Genomic DNA, 23,955 nt, shown 5'->3' on the forward strand with positions numbered 1-23,955 from the left:
ATTTTGCAGATAATGTGGTACTGCTACTATATGGCTTTATTAGACCATGTCTGCCAAAGCTTCCACTGCACAGTACCAAGTGTTGAAATAAGACTCAACACCTCCGAGGCTTGAGCCAAGGAAACTCAAAAATGGCAAATTCAGTCCCCCAAGGGAAGAAAAAAATATTGGGGTCTTGTCCCTAGGTGGTGTAAGATCATAGAGCCAACACCACCCCCACAATGCTGTGATTGGAGCCATTCCCCAACTCTCTGTGAATGGTACTCATGGCCATTGATCAATGGTCTTTGATCAATATTCTTACAATTTTCATATTAATGATCAAGGAACTGACCTCCCAGCCCATTGTTCCCTCAGTGGTGCTAGTTTCAGTCATTATGCAAATGTACTGTTGGGGAAACCTGCAGTCAGGTCAAGAAGTCATGTGGATGAGTGACAAAACGTTTCTCCCACTGAAAATGCTACGTCCAGATGAACAGAATCAACTTTTGAGGATGTGGTAAGTGTAATTGGTATCAATGTAACTGTGGCAGTAATGTGGAACTCCACAGAAAGCCTATTTTTAATCTCACTTTCCATTAGTAAAAATCCTCTATAGCATTTTTCCCATGTCGACTGCTTTATATTATAAATACGTAAATCACACAGTAATACTGCAATAATTACTGTTGTTGTGCACAATATGAATGTTTTGCACTTGTCACTGGGCATGGAAACAAAGTTCAGTTGTCATGAACCGACAATTAGACTTAGACACCAAAAATAAAAGTTCAACGGATTTTGTTTGCACACAGATGTTTTCACAGGCAATAAAGATTGAACTGCAACTAGAAAACTGTTTGAATGTCTTCTTTCTGGGCGGGAAGCATCGAGGGCAGGCAGATGAATAACAAGTCTGTTTCTACACAACTTTCCCTCTCTGAGTCTCTTCCTCTCCACAGACCTCATTTTTCCAAACACGTTTCTCTCCACATATCCACAATGACTGGAATCATCTGCAAAGAGGAGATTCAGGTAAGTCAAAAGGTAAAAAACTGATTTTTTTTACAAACTCATAAAAAACAAAACACCAGGAACAGATCTACAGTACCACAATCGATGCAGCAACTGAGGGAACTTTTAAATAGAACTCTCCTTAAGTAGTGAGTGAGTAAACATTAGATTGCACACAGGTGAGTGATTACTGAACTGCTTCCAGGAGTGAAGAGAGGGCAAGAGAAAGAGCCGGGAGAAACACACAAGCAGAATTACAAATGTGTGCGCACACACAGAGAGGAGACCATCACAATAATATTGTCAACAGTGCATGCCACTGCAATCAGAAACAGAATGCACATATTTTTCCTGCATGAGAGACATGGCAGGAACAGGCCTTCCCTGTCCAACAAATATCAAAGCAAAATTACAGGTTTACTAATAAACATACAGAAAATGCTTTAATTAATATGTATAGCAACAGTAAAGAGAAAATTTCTTGGCCACAGTCACGGACATGTTTATAGACCAAAGGCAGCTTTTTGGGGCAGGAACGTCACACCAGCTGAAAAGCACTGGATTGGACACGTTATGTTTTGGTGTTTGCTCGACTTCTTCAGGGAATGAACAGCTTGCAGGGCTTGATTCAGCAATAATTTCAGCATGATACCAAGGAGTGTTTTAAACATTATGTGAAGCCATCTGTCGAGGACTTGAAGATGATCAGGAAGTGAACCTCTTGGTGATCCTAAGCACACTGGTGAATCCAACAAGGAAAAGCAGAAAAGATAGAAATCGGGGGTTATGGTATGGCCTAATCACGGCCAGATTTTAATAGTTTTCTTTCATTTTTTTGATTGGGATTTTACGAGGGAGTAATTAAAATAAGACTTCTTGCAACTGACTGACTTTTGCACGAAAAGGCAGCTATCTTTGTTCTCTCTGCTTATACAGATAATCTTGCATAGGAAGACTGTGACTATCCATGTTTGCTAATGCATATTTATTAGGATATTATATTGTATTAGGATACAACTGAAAGTCATACAAGACAATAATGTGCCTAGGGACACACATGGAAATCTATCTAAACTTACCATCCATGCTGATTATGTTACTACCACGCTCACCCACAAGAAGCATTGAAAAATTAATGTTGAGTAGTGTCGTAGGCTTAGCTGTAACAACAACTAGTGGATAGTTACTCTAGAAGTGTGATAGCAATAGAGAAAATTAAGAGGGCATGGTTTTATTGACTGTTTTTCCACCAAATAGGTTTTATTTTGCTTTCTATTTTATTGCTCCATTTCACTTGAGCATCTAGGCCATTTTACTAAAGGGCAGAAAACAGACTGAAAGATGAAAATGTGATGCCAAGATATGTGGTTTCCAGTATTTCTACAAACAAAATATTTTAAAGCTCCGTTGAGCTTCTGATGAGCCATTTCTAAAAACCCAGTGGGAGCATTTTTCTTAGTGCGCGTGCAATAAATTTGACATAAGTGCTCCATTCTGCGCAGAGGGAAATGACAGTGAGGAAGATAACAGCATTTGCATGTTGTGGCATTTACATCTGGTGATAAATATACTTTTAATATGCTTTGTGGCTGCCTACCATTTCTCCCAATTAGATTAACTACACTGAAGGATCTTCGGGGGAGATACTGGAAATGGACTCTGCTGTGTGTCTGCAATCCCCCTCTGTTACCTACAGAAGATGAATGGTTTGCATGTTACAGCTAAACACCTCTCAGTTACAGCTCAGTACACATACAGATAATGATACAAGGGAAGAACAGCGCTATTCTGTTATATCTTCATATATTCCCACATTGCCACGAGGACCACAGCGGGCTGAAAATACAACTAAGTGACATAAAATCTCTCTGAGCTGTATGTGGAAATTTTATGAGAGATTATATCTCAAGATTTGATATCAGGAGCCTTTGAATCTGAAACTATGACACTGCAGAAAAGGTATGCAGAGTCACTGTTAGAAGAAAAATCTGGTCTAACGTTGTAGTGTTTCTTCTTGAACTGTCAGAAATCTGAGTCTGCGAGAAGGAGAGTGATTCACAAGCTCAGTAAAAAGGAAGTTAAACTGGATCTTATTGATATATTCTACAAAAGAACTGAGAAGTGAAAGTTATCAGGCCATATTCCATTGTCTAAGACAGACTGACTTATTTGACAGGATTGGAGGGGCACCACTGTGAACCCGTCTCTTGTTAGAGTGGGTAGCCCACAGTCAGGCCATACCAAGACTAAGACTGCCCCATTTGGGCCCAAGTGTCCTTTGTTTCACACTGGTACTGTGGGTTTGCTGGGATGATAGTAACTCTTTCTGTATAGGTTTGGTAGCAGGCTGAATCACTATGCTATGAAGGGCAAAAAATAAAGATGTCAAGTTCACCAAAGAAGAAATGCAATTTGGGTGTCAACCAGCTTCCAAATTGGATTTGGTTGAGAAAAACAAATTTTAGGATTAGGCTTAAAACTTTCCTTTTTGCTAAAGCATATAGTTAAAGTGACCCTGAATCCTCCCTTAGTTACGCTGAAATAGGTCTAGGCTGCTGGGTCATTCCCATGATGCATTGAGTGTTTCTTCATCAGTCACCTTACTCACTACGTTTCTATACACCTCTCTGCATTTAATCATGATTTATTATTAATCTCTGTCTCTCTTCCACAGTATGTCTTCGATCCTATCTTCCTTCTCTCACCCCAACCGGTAGCGGCACATGGCCGTCCCTCCCTGAGCCTGGTTCTGCCGGAGTTTTCTTCCTGTTAAAAGGGAGTTTTTCCTTCCCATTGTCACCAAAGAGCTTGCTCATAGCTCATATGATTGTTGGGGTTTTCTGTTTTCTTTGTATTATTATAGGGTTTTCACCTTACAATGCAAAGCACTTTGAGAAAACTGTTGTTGTGACTTGGCACTGTGTGAATAAAATTGAAATGAACTGAATGGAAGTGAACTGAATATTTGGTCATTGCAAGGCCCCTTTGAAATACAAATAGTCATGTTATATGTTATATGTACTCACTGGACATTTTATAGTACTGCCTTAATTTTTATAGCACAGATTCAACAATGTGCTTGAAACTGTTATATTCACAGATATTTGGACAGCTGATAGAAGGCAGGACGATCTGTGGTTAAATGTTGTTTAGGCCAAACCTACCATCAAAATGTAGCACTGAGATTCAAAGTCATACAAGATTTAGTAAAAAAAAGTGAGTAAATACACCTGTGATATCATTTTGAAAATTCTAGATTTCCTTACCAATACCCCATCAGCCTTTTACGTTAGAGGGGTAAAAACAGCTCAACCAAACAAGCCATTTGTTTCTATTTGAATCTTATCAGCTACCTTAAAGCAATCTACCTCAGCAGAAGAAATCATGATCAAACAGACCCATGTTCTGCTATCAAGAATACCTATACGCCACTCTTAGCAAGGTTTCAGAGCTATAAGCACTCTGATTTTTTTTTTTTTTATTGAACTGTATTTCACTTTAAGGACTGAGTTACAAAGAAATAAGATATTTTCTCTTTAGTGCTGTCATCATTCTATTCATTTTTTTTCCAAGAAATATTTTCGCTTTCATATTTCTTGAAATACTAAATATTTAAAATGTCACATTTGCCATCGAGCCAGGCGTGAGACTGAAAGATCAGCTCAATCTAGCACGATTACGACTGGTCCCAGACACTACCTGACTGAGACAGAGGGGAGAAAAGACGAGGGGGGATAGACACTCAGGAGAAGAGAGCGAGCACAGTGATAAGTGAGCTGGAGCATGTGGTAGTAGTGCACTAATCACAGTCTCCGGCTGAAGAAACACACAGGCGCCTCACAGGTTATTGAGAGATAATAGGATTCTCAAGGCTGCAGACACACAGCTAAAGACAGAGATGAAATTTGAAAATAAATAATGCAAAGTCATCCTGCTCTCTCCTCCTCTGTGTGTGTGTGTTGGAGTGTGACGTCTGTGCATATTGTGACTTCAGAGTAACTGTTCAGTGTGATGAAAAATGAGGAAATAAGGCATTAGTCAATATGGGAACAGAAACAAACCCAGCTTTCAGAGTTTGAGTAATGATTTTAAATTCCTAGCCACAGAATGGCAAACTAAAAATTCTGTGACACACCAGCGGCTTTCGTGAGTGTTACCTTTAGATTTGGCACTTGTGGGAAATGAGAAAACTTTTGTAAATATGTGCATGAAAGTTAAATAAGCTTGATGTGAAGATGTGTGCTTCGCTTTTATTCCAATACCGAAACACCGCCTTAATTAAAAGATTCTTTGCTGGATCCTCACACGTGTACATTTATCACTCTGTCGACAGTGTAGATGGCACAGCTTAGCTATGCAATAAACACTGTTTCAGCTGATGCCACAGCCCCCTCTACAGCCATTTCATAGCTGCAGGGTTGTCATCACTGTGATTGATCAAGGTCTTGAACAGCTGCTGGGTGCTGCTGTAAAATCACCCACTGTGGTAGCGCTTTAAGATCCCATTTTCGTATTTACTTTGAGCACTTTCTCCATGAACACTGTCTTACTTCCTGAAAATGACTGTAAGTCAAAGATAATTCACCAATTCAACTGGCACAGCTCTGTGACCGAGCGTGGCAGGCAGACAGTCAGCTCTGGCCCCTCTTTAAATTAACTCCAAAGTGAATCTGTTAAACAGTAATAGTACGAGTGATAAGTCGCCTTGAGTGAATGTGATGATATTCCCGCGTGACATTAACATGCAAGGCGAGCTGGTTACTAAAGCTGGTCTGTGTTCCTGACCTGTGACACACTCCTCTTCCACACGTTCACTTTCACCAGCAGCACACCCTGTAAAGCTGTCACTCATTCCCTGCCACAGTGACCTCTGTCAGGCCACTGTCACTTTTGGGGGATAGGATTTTCATGCCGTCCACACACGAATTGTTTATTTATTTGTTAGTGTCCCTGTTTGCTGTTGTCTGCCTTCATTGTGCTTGTCTCAAGCGCTCCTAACACGCCCTTGGTGTCAGAGTCAGACGTCTCGTCTTTTTACTCGCCACCTCTGGCTGCTTTGTTCTCGACTATCCATCGGCACTGAGGTGTTGGACTTCACCTGTCAACAGACCCACTCTCTCCTTTCTGGAACTTTCTGGAAACTTTTTCACTGGCTCCCCTTTTCTAGATGATACACGCTTCATCCCAAGTAAAAGAAATGGTACATATTTATACAGCTTTTCAAAGTCTCTAAGAGAGAAGCACCGTTCACTATGTGGCATATGTCTTCCTGTAGTCCTATCATTTCTTTATTAACCTTTAAGATATGTTTGGAAAATGGTATTAGCCCCGGAGGCAGATTTTGATATTTTGGTTTCACATGGGTAACATAGCTAAAATTACACAAATCAGAAGCTGTAAGCCCACTGGAGCCTCTAAAAGGTTCAGTGGAGTATCTCAGCACCCTGAACTGGTCAGTCAGCTGACCTTTCAAGTGAAATATGTTCAGACCTCAGTCTCCTGCTTCTTTCCTCCAACGCTGTCTGTGCCAAGTCAAGTGTCAAGCCAGTTACTTAACCAGCATTTTTAATCGCCTTATCCCTATCCCTTTTGTTAACTGAAGCTGGAGTCTTAATACCAATGCTGCTTGTTCTCCCTGTGCGTACATAGTTTCTCTCTGGTTATTCTGGCTTCTTTCTACAGTTCAGAAACATACATGTTATGTTAATTAATGATTCTAAATTGGCTGTACGTTTGAGTGTGAGTGTGACTGTTTGTCTGTCTCTATGTGTTAACCCTGACTGGTGGCCTGTCCAGGTTACAGCCCAACTTTTGCCCAGTGACAGCTGGATGCTGAACTGGATAAGCGTTTAAGATAACAGAGTGATAGATGGGAAATAATTTGGTCATTATTTCTGAAGTTTACAGCATGTTTTCCCACAAACTGGTCATTAACTTATGAACAACAGCCTAAATCTGCAGCCCTGTCTGCTTAACTCCTGTGTGTTTACTGTGTTTACACCATTTCCTAATGACACCAACTGTCTTTTTTCTGCATTATGATCTATGAAGAAAAAATGCTTCAGTATTGGTGCATATTGGACAACATAAGGCCCGATACCAGTTATATGTTATAGATTACTGTCAGATTCTTCTCTCATGTTCTTCCTCTAACACAAAACATTTAAAAGCTTCTTCCTCAATTCTTCTTCTTCCTTATTCCTACAATTTTAACTCCTCATTAAATCAACCTTGACCTATTCAGGGTACTGATGCTGACTGTTTTATGTCATTAAAGGCACCCAATAAATGTAATAAAATTGAGATTTTTTTCTGTTGCCACAATAAATAATTAGAAAACATAGGTGATGACTTACTAAGATAGGACAGTAATAATCTAAAATTCAAACTGAACAATGTATTGTTGTCCCCACATCCACTGCCAAGTCCTCCCTTTGCAGACTGTCACACAATAATAACATGAGCATTATCACTTAAATGTAAACGTGTGATTTGGGCTTCCTTGTTGAGATGACTGACTAAAAAAATCTCCAATAAAGAAACGAATATTAGCACTATTTTGCAGATTACTTTGAAGTTGTTCTCATTAAAGCACACAACAAAGCACCGTGAATGTTAGATTTTTAGAAAGATGGCTCAAAAGGAATCTTAATGTTGCTTTTTCACAGGTTTTAAAATAAAGGTGAAATATGAGTGCTCCATCTTAAAGTCACTGCTTTGTTTAGCGTGCCTGAGGAAATCAGAGCCGACAGTTAGACATGTCTGTTTTATATATTTATGCTCATTTGTAGCAGATTCTTTTTTTACTCTTGTCTCACCACTCAGTAGGTCCGAAAAAATACACGTGATGATCTAAATACAGATCACATCCTGCTGGATGACATCACGGTCAGCCTAACACTTGATAAATCACCCTGCTAAAAGAAATTTGCGTCAATGAAAACCCATTATTGAAAATTTGGATCTCAGGAGATAGCAGGTGAAGCAATTTAAGCTCAATGTGAGCGGTATTTGTCCAGGGGCTCTGTGTGCAGTATTCAGGATGGTATAATACAGTATACATGAGCTGAGTGTGTTTGTTTGTTTTCCTTTACCATAACCGTTGACTTCCAAACAGACACCGAGTCTACTCACGAAGAAGACTCTACTGATCTGCACACTGAAGACACACAACAGGAGCTGGGTTCTGTTTTACAAAGCAAAGGAAACTCAATCTAGCTTTACTGATCCTAATCATCCTGAATAACCAGTCTTATAACTGGTTATTAATTGGCTGTGGTAAAGCAAACTTTGTGTAACATATAATAATCAAAAATCTCAGACTGAACAATAAGCTATAGTGTGACAGATTGCATATACTTGCTTAGTTTATACCCAGCCTATTCTGTTAGCATTGGGCTTTTCTAACACTTTCGTCTTTTTACTTCTTGCGAAAGCATACTGGATTACTGCACTTCTTCCTTCTGCTCCACACCCTTATTTTTCTGATGCTGACTCATTGGCTGCCTTGGAGAGTTTCCCTTTAGTAACTGTCTACTTGAGAATAAAAATATTATTCACTACTACTTCCTAAATTGTACTTTAAAGTATACCAAAATTATGGAGCTATACATGAAATATATTTTGTGTTAATGGCAGCAAAATATATAAATTTACACTTTGGTTTAAGTGGATGTTTTTTTCATTTAATTTAACTGATTTTATGTTTTACTGTCCTGTGGTATGACCTTTTCAAAGCACACTTGAATACCATAGTAAAATAAATCTGATAAGGGTTTCTCATCTCTGCCAAATACAGGTAGACAAACAGGACAACACACAGCAATGCTGTGCATCAAGTTTCTTAACAAGAAGAAGAAGTTCATTGTGACTATATACAACCCTAAACCGAACCAGGCTGCAACAAACACAGAGCAGAGGGTAATGAGTCTTATTATTTTCTCCCGACGCACAGGGTGTACACTTAACCTATCACCTCCTCCTGAGGTACATAATGCAGCCCAGAATTCTAATGCTGTGATTTCCCACCTCTGAAAGACTTTCATGTCAAGTGTTTGTGGAGGATGAATGAGAGTGAATGAAAAGAAAGGACGCGGTGTTTTATTCCACAGTCTAACAGCGATAAGAGGAGAATATTTTAAATGCCGCTACACCTGCAGCATTCACTCCATCTTCTTTAATTGTTTCGCATACGCACTCACGAGGACACCACATTCACTGAACACGTTCTGTGGAATCACAAGACTTTCACTGATCGAAGCACATGCCAGCCTTTTAAACTGCTTAAAACCAACTACGTACACTCTTGGGCAATTAATTGGTCCCTTCGGACTTGTAGTTGGCCTCTCAGTATTATACGAGGGAGGGAACTACATGACAGGTGTAAGGAGGTGCCTATACAGATCAGACATGTCCTAATTGTACCACTGTCACTTTTTGTGTCAGTTTGAAGCAGCGCAGTAAGAACACACTATCAGACAGAGATTGGTCCTTACGGGAAATTATCCTTCCTTCTTTACTCGGCTCATAGAAAGAAGCTTCAGTGGTGGGTTTTTACATTCTGTAAACACTTTTAACCCAATCATTAACCTTATTTTGTTACTGAACTAACACTATCATTATTTCAGCATCACAGAAATATGTAGCTGAGACTGATAAAAATTAAAAAATTAAGTTAGACTTTCGGTAAAACTCATTAAAACAGTGCACAGAATGATTTTAAAATGTATTTGCTATTTTTAACCATGTGACTTCAAACCTGCTTGAAGTATTGGATGTGACAGCACACTGAAAACAGGCAATTACAGCATTACACACTCAATTCAATTCATGCTGACATTCATCACAGACAGAGTGAGACTGGAGAGGAGTTCATCCAGATGATGGAGTGATATGACTCTACATAATGGACACAGGCAGTTTTATACAGGTAGTTTAATGAGATCTGGAATGAAGTCCAAGACAAGTCCCATAAAAACGGCAGCACAAGCACAAAATTACCTGACAATAACTATTTTCTTGAAGAAATACATAGTTTCATAAACAGAGTTATTAATCCAGAGTTATTGCTGTCAGCAATTTACCTAAAAACTTCTTTGCAGTCAAGCCCTTATAACCAAAACCAGCTATTATAAAAGCACCCAACTGTATTTGCCTGCCAGCTATATGAATGATATGAATTTCAAGCACTGCAGATATTATTTTGTACAGAAAGAGACTTTGGAAGCAAATGTCTGCAGCTGTTTGCAAATGACACCAGGCCTGACTGGGAGAAAAGGGCTGATGTTGCATTTGCATGAAATGACCCATTAATATGTAACGTTCACCTGTGGGTTTTTCACCTGTGGAAATACTCCAAGTATAGCCAGCTCTGGTCCAGTTATGTAATACAGCCAGAAAAAAAGTGGACTAATTTCACTTTTTGAATGTGATTTTAAATGTGAAGCCATGAGTGAAAACCACCTATAGCTTTAGTGAAGATGACACACTAAAGCAAATGATGAGCTATAGCGACATATGTGATAGTGCCAGGCAGAGTGGAACAAACTGCTTTGGGTAACATTTAATTCTGTTGAAAGTGAAGGGAAAAACATATCTAGAGGTTATTAAACAAAAAAACTGCTTCAGAAGACTTCACATTCTGCCTGTTCTGGTTGCTTAGTGAGTCAACATCCCACTCAGCCATGTAAAACTTGTTAGACCCACCTCTGATACATTCAGCGCTGCTGCTTCGTGACCAGAAACCGCATTAGGCTATACAGTATGTGCTCAGAAGAACCAGATGGGGTGAGCCCACCCTCCTGAGCCCCATGACCTAAGGGTATTTAAGAAAAGCATGAATAGCCCACATCTCGCTACAGCCCTCGTTGGCACACCATAGGAGATGTCCACATTTTATGATAAGATACTGACCATTTTTGTAATCATCTAAGAGTAGCAGTAAAAACAGTACATACTAAAATAAAATGAAAAAAGCACGGAATACACACAGAGACGTATATATATTATAAACTAGTGCATTACACTCAACTGAATTTCGCAAATTTTAAAAATAAAGTTATTTTATTTTCATATATTCATCACATAAATCTCACACAAATCCTACCTTCTGTTAGTCTCTGTCATTGTTTGTTTTTTGCTGTTATTGTTGTTTTTGTTTACATTTCACTGAACACACTCACACACACACACACACACACACACACACACACACATATATATATACATATATATATATATATATATATATTGAGCAGAAGCTCCTATTGGCCGACCATTCACCATATCCAGTTGCGCACGACTTGGTGACATCAATAGGGACGAGGGATCCTGAAAAATTACTCCAGTGTTGGTGTGACGACAGTGACCGTATCGTATAAATGCCGGGACGGAAAGTTATCTGCTCATACCTCTAGACTTGGCCTTTAAGGTCACCAACTGCTGCGAGCGACTGAAAGCAACTATTATCACTGCCGATAGTGCCAGAAACTGGGGAAAGGACAATATTTTACCAGGTGAGGCTTTTAGACTACTCTCATTGGAAATGTAAATATGTCTGCTGGTTAAGGGTTGTTCTTTAACTGATCTGGATAGATCTCATGCATCATGTTTTATTCATATTTATTTGGTGAGTCTTTAGAGTTCTCTTAGATTTCTTTGTAAAACCAATCTTCAAAAGCTGCTGCGATCTCAAAGCCTCAAAGGCTTGGTTAGCAGCTTTGCTAAAACTGGATTTCTCAAGATAAAAAATAAAAATAAAAATTGTACTTTTAAAAAAGTCTCATTTCTATTCAAAAACGAAACGTCTGGTCCCAACATTGACTTAAATACAGTGGTGCAAAGTAGACAACAAACCAGTTCACCCACGTTAATATTGTTTTTCTTTAATATTTCCTATCTAACGTGATCTGTTTCAGACGAAAAACTAAATTACCATGAAGTCGACATGTCTGCTTATCCTTGCATCTCTAACGGTCTGCAACTTGATGGTGTCTGGAGGGCAGAGCATGTCTGCTGAGGATGAGACTGACCGAAAGACCATAGACGACATTATTTTAGAGAGAGCAGAGACTCTTCTGTTACGGTCCATTCTCAAAAAGCTGCAGGATGAAGACGGAAGAAATGGTGCGTAAAACACATGTTAAAAAATTATTTTCTGAGTTAAGAAACTTGTCATAAAATCTTATTTCATACGATACTGATACTTCGGGTATATCTTAGATGTACCTGAAAGTTGCATCACATTCTCAGTAGTTTACAGTTTCGTGCGCACTTTTCAGGTTAAATCACTTGGAGCAACATTTTTGTTTAAGTAATTGATAAACAGTTAACATCGGGAATGCAAGAGAATATGTCTCCTTTATAATTAAAAAAAAAAAAAAAATCAAAGAAACAGGATTTCGACTATCTGCGCACGCGGTAGAGAGAAACCGGGATTTAATCAGTGACTTCTGAAACATTTAAGAGCTACTTTCCTCTCTTGTTTTCTTCCAGACGGGTATTACTCTCAGCCAGAATGGGTGACAAAACGACAGCACCCTGGTAAGAGATATAGTGATGATTTGGAGAAGCGGCAGCATCCAGGAAGGAGAGAAGAGGACGAGGATGAACAGTACTTTGATGTTCAAAAGAGACAGCACCCGGGCAAGCGCGAAGATGAAACGCACTCTTTCCTAGAGCCGCAGAAAAGGCAGCACCCGGGAAAGCGCTCCACGGCGGGTCACAGTTCTGACAACCCCATCCTCCTGCTCAGTGAACTTTCAAAACGGCAACACCCAGGCAAGCGTTACCTGGTGCTGCACAGCAAACGCCAGCACCCAGGTAAGCGTCTTCTAGAGGATGAGGACGGCGACAGGGACTGGGATGCGGACGCGGATGGAGAAGAAGACCTCGCTGAGATGGAAAAGCGTCAGCACCCTGGGAAACGGTTTTGGGATAACTCGAGTGCGGATTTAGGCACAAACAGTCCGTGTGACGTTTTGGACCCTGCGAGCTGCAGCAAGACCAGCCTGCTGCTCGACTTTTTAGACAACGTTAACAAGGGCCACGCCGAGGAGAAGAGACAACACCCGGGTAAAAGGTTTGCACCGGATGAGGATTTAGTGGATGGAGAGTAGATTAGACAGGAGTGCGTATTTCGCTGTATTGTAAACAAATAAATGTATAAATTAAATGACCACAATGAATTATAAAAAATGAAAAAAAGATCATTAAACCTTTTGTGCCACCGCTTGTTCTTTTGAAGACATTTGAGACATCATTACCGCAAGCCATTTGTCTGACATTTTCTTGGAGAGCTCATGCGTAATTGCCATCCAAACTTTGGAATAACTATATAGCTGTACAGACGTTTTTTTTCTTTCAGAAGAGTTTGTGCCATATGTTGATCTTTTAATAGCTATCGTTATTAATAGCATTCATTCAGTTGACGAGATTATTGATTCTTACATTGAGGCAGATGATTAAAACATTAGTCAGATGGTTTTAGCGATGTTGCCTCTGTGAGGCAACAGGCGCTCGTCAGTTCAGCTTGTATTAAGATCAAATTAAAGTGTCTATGTTTACACATAAAAGCTCCCTCCTCTGTTCGATTTGCGTTTCATTATTTTCTACTCATGTAAAATATAATGAATATCACAGCAAATAAATTGTGTCACTGCTTATTTTTCTACATTACTGCATGGTTTACGTAATTTGAAGCTAATGTTGTAAATTAAAAGCTGCCCTTGCCTTAAAGTCAACCACCAATGTTTTTGTTGGACAATAAACGCATTGGTAAAAACGTATGGTTTGCTTTAGTTCCAGTAAATGCAATGCCTCATGGTGCACCATTAAACTGTTGATTCAACACAAGCCTAATTAGTATGTAGTCCAAAGTAGTCACCCTGCCTAAGCCTCTTAGAGAATGATTTATGCAGTTTAATAACAGGCAGAGTGTGTCAGATATCCACTCCCCAGCTTAATTGGGCTCATTCCATCAGAGCCTTGGGAGCAGCTGTCCACCAGCCTGATCAATATGCAAATTATTCATGAAGCATGTGAGTTAACGATGGAGACCTAATATTGGAGATGTTTCGCCGAATTGAGCGCACACACTCACAACTCTAGCGGAATAGCCAAGTGTCAGTGGACTGGCAAAGTGTTTATTATATAATGAGCGATATATATATATATATATATAGATGAACAATTCACACAAAGGCTATTTTAGAGCACCAGAAAAGAAAGTGTGGCTTTGGACTTTCTTTTGGTTGTGTAGGACATACACGCGCTGAAACACATTTTAGAGATTCTGTTGTATTAGTGATTGCATCATTTTTTGTTTATGAGCCTTTCCAATAAAACAGCTTGTGAGCCACCAGGACAGGCTGTGCTCTTGGTGCCAACAGTGATAATGAGTAATTTAACTAAATAAATTATTATTTCATTAAAAAAGAAATAAATGCTTGAAAAGAATATTAAATAATATTCTCTTGAAAAAGAAAATCAAAAATTAATATTTGCACAGTATATCATTTTGTGAAGCCCATGAGACAGGTCGAAACTGAGATGGGAGTCCATACTATTCACCTATTCTCCGTGGATTGCTTTGTACCCTCTTGTCAATAAATGCCAGTCAGCTAAGTGCACAGTCCAAGTAGCCTTTAAACTGTGTTTTAAACGAGTGAAAAAAGGCTGTAGGATAAAACTAGGGACCTATAGCTTATACAAACTGAAACTGGATCAAATGAAGGTTCTAGGGTTACATAATACAGCTGGATTTACCTTAAGGCTCTTAGTTGCAGTTAATGAAGCTGGCCAAACCCAACCACACATCCCAACCACAAAAAAACACACCCTTAGTTATCCAGCCTTGAATTTTTCCCAACCCCCTCCATCGGGAATAACAAACTGTTGTTAGAGTTAAAAAACGGTTTATTTACGGTAGCAGTGCAGGTTTGCACAAAAGACAAACAACCAAAAGTTGGATATAACAAATATGTACTTACATTGCGGAGAAGTTTCCTGATGGAGCGCCAACCGCAAAATCAAGTTTTGTCCCTCCTCTCCTTCCATACCGACTGGATGTCAGTCACATGACCAGGCAGGGCTGCTGGCGCTGTTGTGCTTCTGTCAGTGAAAACGCAAACTGTCAATAACACAGCTACTGTCAGGCTCAATTGTAGGCTAAGTGCAGATTTTTTATCGCGTCCAATAGTCAGTAGGTATTTGTTTGCTTTTGTGCAGTTGGAAGTTTGTTAATGTAGCGTTTTTGAACAGCGAGAGGGGAGAAACGATTGCTAAAGAAGGCGAGAGCAGCTGCTAGCTTTCTCCTGCTAACACCACATCCTCTGTGTGGTATAACGGCGCCCAAAGTTAGCCTAAATAATAAACAATAAAGGTAAGTCCTTTCATGGCTCGTATCCAGCTATCACTTAGTGAAACACCTCTCGTATGCAGCTAGGGAACCTAATACTTCCCGTCCGGTTAAGCGTTTTTTTTCCGCTAAATACGTGGGTCGACTTAAGCTAAGTTTAGCTATTATAATGCAGTTGGAATAGTAATTTATCTGAATGTGCATAATAGTATTCTAATCAATATTGTTACCTTAAATTTATGTATTAATTAATGTATTAATTTTTTTAGATGTTCAATACTGTGTGTAAGTATTGCGCCACACTTCATTCCTTTATATTTTTCATCCAATGAGCCGGACTTTAATGTATTTTTTAAGTGGTCTTGAGCAATGGTCCTACACGCTTTCTGAAGATCTTTTAATGCTTTTTAAAATTAATTTTCAGTCCAGTCCTTGTACCTGACCATTCTCAGAGGAATGTATTTTTGTTTTTTAAGCAGCTTAAAATTGAGTTAACACTTATGGATCATTCAAGCATACAAACATTCTCTCTTCTCAGAGTAGCGGTTTTGGTTCTGAATCAAATCATTATTTTATATGGAGGAGTCCCACGGAGAGGTATAATAGCGTCTACAACCATGATTATGGGCTGCATTTCAGCCAGCTGTGTTGGGGACGTTGGCAAAATGGAATGAATCATGAACTCAAAAAAGCATCACCAGATTCTGAGCCACCATGCAATAGAATCTGGAAAGCGTGTGATTGGCAGTGGCTTCATTTTTCGAGATGACAGTGATCCCAAACACACACCTCTAATGCAGTAAAAGCATACCTGGATAGAAAAACACACTGTCAATCATGGATTTGCCTCTGAAGAACTTGGACATAAACATTATTGAAGCAGTGTGGGGTAATTTTGACAGAGAATAGAACAAAAGACAGCCAACATACAAAGAAGAGCCTTGAATTTCTTTCAAGAGGCGTGGAGAACAATTCCCGAAGATGACCGAAAAAATTAAAAGAACGTTTGCCTAAGAGAGTTCATCCTGTATTGCTATGACCTGTATTGGTCATAGCAAATATTGACTTACAAGCTTGTTAGAATTGTACAAACTACGTTTTTACATTGCAAAATATAAATAAATGATGGGTGGCTCAAGTCTTTTGTTCAGTATTGTATGTGGCCTCAGTGTACTTTTCTCATTCCTCAGTGTCCTGGGATTTTCTCAGGCATTATGGAGCTACTGTGGGGTAGGTTGCACACCCCATGAGATGTGGCCCAAAGTGAGAACGTGCCACTTTGCATCCCCTCTGCAGCAGCACTGACGCTTGTTGTCATGGCCTCCAGCTACCCGCCCCCCTTTGAGGGCACAGGTGAAGTAAAGGAGGGTTTTCTTTGCCCACTGTGCCTAAAGGACCTTCAGTCATTCTACCAACTCCAAGACCACTATGAAGAGGAGCACTCTGGAGATGACCGCCATGTTCGGGGACAGCTAAAAAGTTAGTAGCAGATTCTGTGTTTTACTCTTTGCTACAGGGCTAATTTACTCCTGTTGTGTTCTAAAGACACAAAAATCGTACATTGTACTGTCTAGTCTGGGAAAAAAAAGGGCTTTTGAAAGGAAACCTATTATTATTCATTTTTAGTTTAGTATTTTTATTTGTGGACCCTGCTAGTGTGACTAGTCACAAGTTAAATGTATTCTTGTTTATCTTATACTGGGTCTTGTGTCAGCTTGAAGTTTATCCTTTAGAAGTGAAGAATTTAAGCTTAGTTTCCCCTAAGAGTGTGGATGAGTCTTATATGGTCACTACAGGAGCTGTGTGCTGCAGATGAACATATTAAGTACTTCTCATTTACATCATACAGAGCCAAGAGTAGAAAAAAATGTCTACAGTCTGATCTTGTGGCTTGTAGGGGATATATATATATATATGTACACACAATTTACATATAAAAGAGGAAGTATAATTGGTCGCCTTTAAACAGTGCAGTTGAGTATAAGAATACTGCTGTACTGGATTGTAGGAAATTGCTGTCAGGCTGAATTTGCAGTCTGTGTTGGCTGCTGCAACTTTCTACATAATAGGATTATGATTGAATTAGGAAAAGGCTGGAAGGATGCATGTGCAGGTTGGCTACATTTGCATATTAATAGTACTGTAATGAACTTGAAAATAGAAAAACATGATTACAACAATCGCATGTTGAAAGATGGATGAATAAACTGAAAATGTGGTCATTATAAATATTAACTCTGGATCAGCATAAGAATAACAGATTCAGGATACATTCACACACTGTTTCAATTTTCATGATATTGTCTCACTGTTTTCAGGTTTGGTTCAGAAAGCAAAGAAAGCCAAAGATAAACTGCTGAAGAGGGATGGGGACGACAGACCGGATACTGGCAGTTATGAGTCCTTCTACTATGGTGGAGTGGACCCATACATGTGGGAGCCTCAGGAATTGGGTGAGACTGCAAAAACTGTCATCTGTAGCACTGCTAACCAACAATATTTGTTAATGCAAGACACTAAAGAAATATATTTTTCTTTTGCTTTTTAGGAGTAACTAGAAGTCATCTGGACTTGTTTAAAAAGCACCGGGCAGCCAGGATAGATCATTATGTCATTGAGGTCAACAAGCTCATCATTAGACTGGAAAAGGTTTGCTTACATTACCTCATTTAGACAATTTTTTTTTTTTTTTTATAAATTTGCAACTCATTTACCATAAACTATGATGTTTTAGCTGACATCATTTGACAGAGCCAACTCAGATGCTGCTAAGATCAGAGGTTAGTTTTCATTATAATTCTGAATATTCTTTACATATGTAACTGTGCTTTATATAATATTTTAAATAATAAGAATTTATCCCTCTTTGTAGCCATTGAGAAGTCTGTAGTGTCATGGGTGAATGATTCAGACGTACCGTTTTGTCCCGACTGCGGAAACAAGTTCAACATACGTAACAGACGGCACCACTGTCGCCTCTGTGGGTCCATCATGTGTAGGAAGTGCATGGAGTTTGTTCCCTTACCCCTGGCCCGTAAGCATGGACAAATACTTGGAAAATTCAGGAAACTGTCAGATCTCAAGTCTCTCTGTAAGTGTCATAATGCTGCATGTCTTTTTTATTTAACCTTCAACAGAGAAGCTTATCGCTGGGACTCGAGAAGCACTGTGTGTACCCGGAAGTCCCAGTCAGTCCCAGTCTCCACCAGCGGGAGGTGGCAGCAGCGGGATGGGCTCTAGGAGAGGCAGCATCAGCAGTTTGAGCAGTGTAACCTCCATGCTGGAGGAAAAGGACGACGAGAAGATTCGCTGCTGTCACCACTGTATGGACACGCTTCTGAAGAGACAGCAGAAGTTAGAAGAGAAGGACCATGTGCCAGATATAGTGAAACTTTATGAGGTTAGTTTATCACTTTAATTCCTAATGTGAAGATCAGGTTCTTTATCTGTTCCCATTTGCGTTGCGGTTGATTCTATGAATTGTTTCGCAAGCTCTCAAGTTTCCTTTGTTCTATCCTTCCTGTCATTTAATGTGCTTCTTGTGGAGCTTCCTGTTGTTTACTTGCTTTGAATTTGTCTTCCTGTCAGAGGCTGAGGATGTGCATGGAGAAGGTGGATGAAAAGGCTCCAGAGTATATCCGAATGGCTGAGTCTCTCAAGTAAGCCACATTTAAAAAGTATCTCTTCATACTTTCTTATGACAGCTGTTTATTTTTTAGTTTGGAGAGATGGTTTTAGTACTTGCTGTCATCTGTACACTTTTATAGTGCTGGGGAAACCACTTACAATCTTGACACTGCTGGTGGGTTAAGACTGGAAGTCCAGAAATACTATGAACTCATCGATGCTCTGAGGTATATGGCAGTCATATATATGAGCAGCTTCAAAATTGAACTTTTGTCATGTTTGCCAACTATGCCATTATTAAAGATTAAATTGGCTTCTTTTCTTTTTTAGTAAGAAGATCTTAACACTAGGAGTAAAAGATGATCCACAACCACATCCGAAGGTGCTCCAGCTACAGAAAATGATTCGCTATACCGCCACGCTGTTTGTCCAGGTCAGGACAACTTCCATTCATACATAAAAACACAATGTGTCTTCATCCTTCCTTGTAATGAAATTCTGGAGGAATGACCACTTTCCTGTACTTTAGCCAGCAGCTAAACTGCAGGAAAATTAATTAACTGCAAGCTTATAATAAACTTATAATAAAATTTGAAATAATCAAAGAATGTAGAAGTGATCTCTATGAACACAAAAGCTCAGTCTTCAGGCTAAACACAGTTTCTCCTCTTGGCTCTATATTATGCTTAGTTTGATTATCTCTCATATGGTCAAAGTGGGCATAGAAGACCCAACCATCTTCTGCTCAAACCTTCTGTTTGAATGAGTAAACCAATCAGAAGAAAGTTGGCCTGAAGGGGGCGGAGCAAAAGTGGCTTGGCTGCACTGACAAGGCCCAATATAAGATAACTAAAAATTATTTCAAACTTTGAATCATTCAACGCTCCAAGATAGCAGTAGCTGGAAATAAGAGTAAGAGGGTTCTCTGTAGTATGACTATTATTTACCAGTAATTATTTAACTGTATCAGTGTTTTTACTGTAATCTTAAAGGGATAGTCCATATAAAATCAGTTCAGCTAAATAAAGATGGATATGCAAAGACAAAGTGACCTGCAGAACATTTTGCCTATTGCCATGTTCTTATCAGTATTACTTTACAGGAGTTCACTGATAATGAGCGACCTGCCAGGTCTGTAAAATCTGTTTCTGCTTCAGTCATCATATTGTATGCTGAGCTGATGAAAGTCTGCTGTTGTAAACTAAGCTTTTCTTTGAGAGAAAAATGTATAATGTGTATGCTGTGTATAACCCATAATGTGTTGTACCACAAATATAATATGCTATATGTGTTTTAATGTTGTCTGGGGCTGAGATTTTTAAAAGCAGGATGTTTCCATTTATCATTGCATTATAGTACATTTACACATTGTTTCTGCAACATATCTTCATCCTGGAATTCTTCATTTGTATGAATCTGCCCATTCTTTTTGTCTTCTGTTCCAGGAGAAGCTGTTAGGTCTGATGTCTTTACCCACTAAGGACAAATATGAAGAGCTGAAGGAAAAGAGGAAACAGGAACAAGAGAAGAGACTGCAACAAGAAAGACTGGTGAGATTGTGTTCCTGTATGTTGTTATTATTATTTTTTTCCCGCTGGACTGATGTGGCTAAATGTGTTAACCTTCATGTGATTCCTGTTCAACAGGCAGCACAGGAGGCTCTGAAGAGGAGGCAGGAGAGACAGGAAAGAAACCGTCCACCTGTGAATGCCAATGGAGAGCTGCCCCAGGTCCCCAGAGAGCCACGAATTACCAAAGCTGGTGGTTGGCTTCCCTCCGCGGACTCCGTCCACACACGCGGCGAACTGGAAGACCCCCTTCTGCAGCAGATCGAGAACATTCAGTCATTCCTTCGTCAAGCTCGGGAGGCTCAGAGAACAGACGAAGTGGCCATGTTAGAGGAGAATTTGCGCCAGCTGCAGGATGAGTATGACCAGCAGCAGACCAGTATTGCTCTCGCGCTCTCAGAAAAGCTGGCTCAAGAGGAGAGTTTGCAGCAGGGGGAGCTGCTTCGCTTGAAGACCTGGGAAAGGGAGGAGAAAGAGCAATGGAGCTCTGCTGTAAGCTCCTCCGAGCCATCCTATAAATGGGAGCGGTCTCTAGACATCACTCCAACTGGAGGTCACCAGGGTGAGGAGGACATACCAGCAGAGGAGCTGACTCCTAAGGCAGAAAGGAGTCCTCCATCTTTTAGAGCATTCCCTGCTCTCACAAGCCAGGAGGAATCTCCCCCAAGGTTGAGAAGCTTAGGAGGTCATGTAACGCCTCCTGGCAGTGAAGGCCAGAATAACACCTCCCTTAACCCCTTTGAAGAGGATGATTCCACACCCACCGAAGATGATCCATCCAATCCATTCTTTGAGGACATCAAGAAGGACCACAAAGAGATAACCAACGGAAAGAAAGAATACAACCCCTTTGATGAAGATGAAGATGCAGAGGAGGACAAACCGGCTGAGACTGTTTCACGCAACCCCTTTGAGGATGATGACACAGATGAAGGTAACCCATTCCTAGCGGCCTCAGGAAATTCTCCAGAAGTCTCGACTAACCCATTTGACGGGGATGACAAAGATGAGGTCTTGCCGGATGTGGACATGATAGAGGAGGAGCTGCTGCTACAGCAGATAGACAACATTAGGGCCTACATCTTTGATGCAAAGCTCAGTGGGCGTCTCGATGAGGTTGACCTTCTGACACAGAACCTAAAAGAGCTACAGAAAACCCTCCAGGAGCAGAAGAATAAGAATAAGAAGCACTGACACATTTCCCTCAAAATCCTCCTGATCACCTGCTACTTACCAAGTCCCACAAGGTTAGCTCACTTAATGCGACTTCTGAGCCCACAGAATTTAATTTGGGTGAGGTCTGCTGTATCACAAATGAAGTTCATGCCACAACAAAAATACATACAAGACTTCAGTAGTCATTTCCTGAATTTCCAAACATCTTCCTAGGCTTCCTTGCCTGTTTAGGCCAAGGGCTCGAATCTAATGCACATGTACGATTTTAGAGCACTGCGAGTAAAAGTTAATTTGTATAGGCATGTCTGCAGCTATTTGCCCAGCTGTAAAAATGCAAACATGAACAAATGAAGATAAAACAATGTCACTTTTAATGAATGTTAAATGAGACAGTCAGATGGTTCTCTGAGTAGAATCTGGCTCTTCAGTAGAAGCTCTGAACAAAGTCAAAATGCTGTCATGGCTCTAAAGCTATAAAACGATGAGATCACACATCCTATCATAGCACTGCACTCCTATAGCATTGGCAGACCTATGATGACCCCCCCCCCAAAGATCAAAACAAGATACTACAAAAACACACACAGTGCTTCTTCTACCTTATTAAAACCTGCTGCCTACATGAAGCACAGTTCAACTTGAGATTTGGGTTTGTAGTTGCTGACAGTTTTTTTTCAGAAACTACTCAGCTCTATCTGGAGAAATGGCTTTAAATGTCCTAAATTTGCAGACTTTAATGTGTAAAATCTGTTTCATTGATGTTTGAGGTCTTGTATTGGTGCTTCATTCTGTGGTAATTGTACTTCCTGCTTTTCATTTATCCCTTAGTAAAGAGCTAAAGCTCACATTATTTTACATCTAACTTTCCCACAAATAACTCACAGTCCAAATGACCATGTTATTATTAAACAAGAAGTGGAATTTAAAATTTACTACAAAATTTGGGGAGCCCAGTGTTTGAAAGAAAGAGGTTATTTGACAAAGTTGTTAAATATTAGTGTTTGAATTATAATTTTAGTCAATACGCCTGGACCAATTGGATTTGTAAAAGTAGTTAAAGATGCATTGCACAGAATGTATGTGGCCTGTCACTAAAAGAAAAGTGTAGCTTGTTACACTGACTAGCAAATGTTTTAATTATTATTGTTGCAACCAGCCAGTTAATTAACTCTTAAACTAAATGAAGGTGTCAAACCCGACTTTTTAATTTCCAAAATCTTCAGTTTATTGCACCTGCTATGTCATGCAATAATTATGCTGCATCTTATATCACAGGGAGCCAAAAAAAAAAGGCTTCCTCAACCTGGTGTTTTGTTTTGTTTTTTTGTTACAGTACAGGAATTTTGGCTGCATGTGTGTATTGTTCAGCTGGTAGGCCGGCATGTCAGACGTTACAGCTAAGATCTGTATGTTCGGCATGTTATCTGATCACTAGTTTCACCTGAAATGTCCATTCAGAGTTCATCCAACCAGTTCACCCAGCACTCACCATGCAGGTACTAAACACTATTTGCCAAGGGACACTGTAGGCATATACAAGTGAATAAAACATCTAAAAATCACTGAAGTTCCATTGTGTAAGGAAGTCATTCATATTTGTTAAGACTAAATAAATTCTTAGGTTAATTTCTTTTTCTTGGTCAAACATATATTAACACTACATGAATGCCAGCAAGTATTATCACCTTGAGTGCTGCTCTGCCGGTCCTAACATGACTCTCTCTTTGTGCTTTCAGTCTCCTCGTAGTGTTTTTTGTGTTTGTAACATCTGCAGAAAATTTTTAGCAAAGCACGTGACCACCCTTAATGTTTTGACAGCGTGAATAACACAAGGAGATTCATTAATGTTAATTGCTGATCTTTATCTTTGGAAGTAATTTAACATCTCTGCATTTAAATGAAAATATTTGAAATGGACACGGCGATTTATAAATGTTAGGAAATTCCATCTCAGCACTAATAAAACTGTCTGCAGTAAAATGTGATTGCATTTCGGTTTTGTTTTTCCACTTTTCATGTGAACATTGATGGTCATTTTATTTTTCCTAATATTTACGTAGTGTGAACAAAATAGGCTGGTTAGTAAAGCCACATGAGAAAAATGGGTTTTATTTAAATGCTGACATCACAGTCACCCCATATACATCCATGTGAAGTCTTCAACAGGTCTCACTGTGACGGATGGTTGGTTCCTCCTGCTTCACAGTTGAGTGCCAGTCCTTTCATATAGTTATA

The 23,955-nt window shown here is 39.6% G+C and overlaps 2 protein-coding genes and 1 long non-coding RNA gene across 4 annotated transcripts; 2 read left to right on the forward strand and 1 right to left on the reverse strand.

Annotated features, from left to right (window-relative positions):
• Nucleotides 1-436: 436 nt before the first annotated feature.
• On the reverse strand, nt 437-15,111 carry LOC112843286 (uncharacterized). The gene is made up of 3 exons (XR_003215522.1): nt 14,982-15,111; nt 10,699-10,807; nt 437-995 (listed from the first exon to the last, which is right to left on the reverse strand). It is a non-coding gene; the product is annotated as an uncharacterized LOC112843286 (long non-coding RNA).
• trh (thyrotropin-releasing hormone) lies at nt 11,315-13,840 on the forward strand. The gene is made up of 3 exons (XM_003438996.5): nt 11,315-11,507; nt 11,910-12,117; nt 12,487-13,840. Exons 2-3 carry the CDS (start codon nt 11,928-11,930, stop codon nt 13,107-13,109), a joined length of 813 nt encoding a protein of 270 aa, XP_003439044.1. The 5' UTR covers nt 11,315-11,507; nt 11,910-11,927; the 3' UTR covers nt 13,110-13,840.
• Nucleotides 15,112-15,233: 122 nt separating the features above from the next.
• rbsn (rabenosyn, RAB effector) lies at nt 15,234-23,700 on the forward strand. Of its 2 annotated transcripts, none has more exons than XM_005448710.3 (12): nt 15,234-15,373; nt 16,540-16,828; nt 17,668-17,802; nt 17,898-17,998; nt 18,084-18,129; nt 18,222-18,383; nt 18,487-18,749; nt 18,938-19,008; nt 19,117-19,203; nt 19,307-19,409; nt 20,422-20,526; nt 20,623-23,700. In XM_005448710.3, the coding sequence occupies exons 2-12, from the start codon at nt 16,666-16,668 to the stop codon at nt 21,736-21,738; spliced, it is 2,352 nt and encodes a 783-aa protein (XP_005448767.1). In that variant the 5' UTR covers nt 15,234-15,373; nt 16,540-16,665; the 3' UTR covers nt 21,739-23,700. The 2 variants fall into 2 exon arrangements, with proteins under 2 accessions (XP_005448767.1, XP_003438890.1); XM_003438842.4 differs by having other exon boundaries at nt 15,235-15,373; nt 16,559-16,828.
• The last annotated feature ends 255 nt before the right edge of the window (nt 23,701-23,955 follow it).

The sequence above is a fragment of the Oreochromis niloticus genome, linkage group LG20 (assembly GCF_001858045.2).
Source record: "Oreochromis niloticus isolate F11D_XX linkage group LG20, O_niloticus_UMD_NMBU, whole genome shotgun sequence".
Lineage (NCBI taxonomy): Eukaryota > Metazoa > Chordata > Actinopteri > Cichliformes > Cichlidae > Oreochromis > Oreochromis niloticus.

Excerpts from the sequence above, each read along its gene's own strand:
- trh (XM_003438996.5), top strand. The coding sequence starts at position 11,928 with ATGAAGTCGACATGTCTGCTTATCCTTGCATCTCTAACGGTCTGCAAC. Across the intron at positions 12,118-12,486 it reads GGATGAAGACGGAAGAAATG|ACGGGTATTACTCTCAGCCA; the intron begins GTGCGTAAAACA and ends GTTTTCTTCCAG.
- rbsn (XM_005448710.3), top strand. The coding sequence starts at position 16,666 with ATGGCCTCCAGCTACCCGCCCCCCTTTGAGGGCACAGGTGAAGTAAAG. Across the intron at positions 16,829-17,667 it reads TGTTCGGGGACAGCTAAAAA|GTTTGGTTCAGAAAGCAAAG; the intron begins GTTAGTAGCAGA and ends CACTGTTTTCAG. Across the intron at positions 19,410-20,421 it reads CCGCCACGCTGTTTGTCCAG|GAGAAGCTGTTAGGTCTGAT; the intron begins GTCAGGACAACT and ends CTTCTGTTCCAG.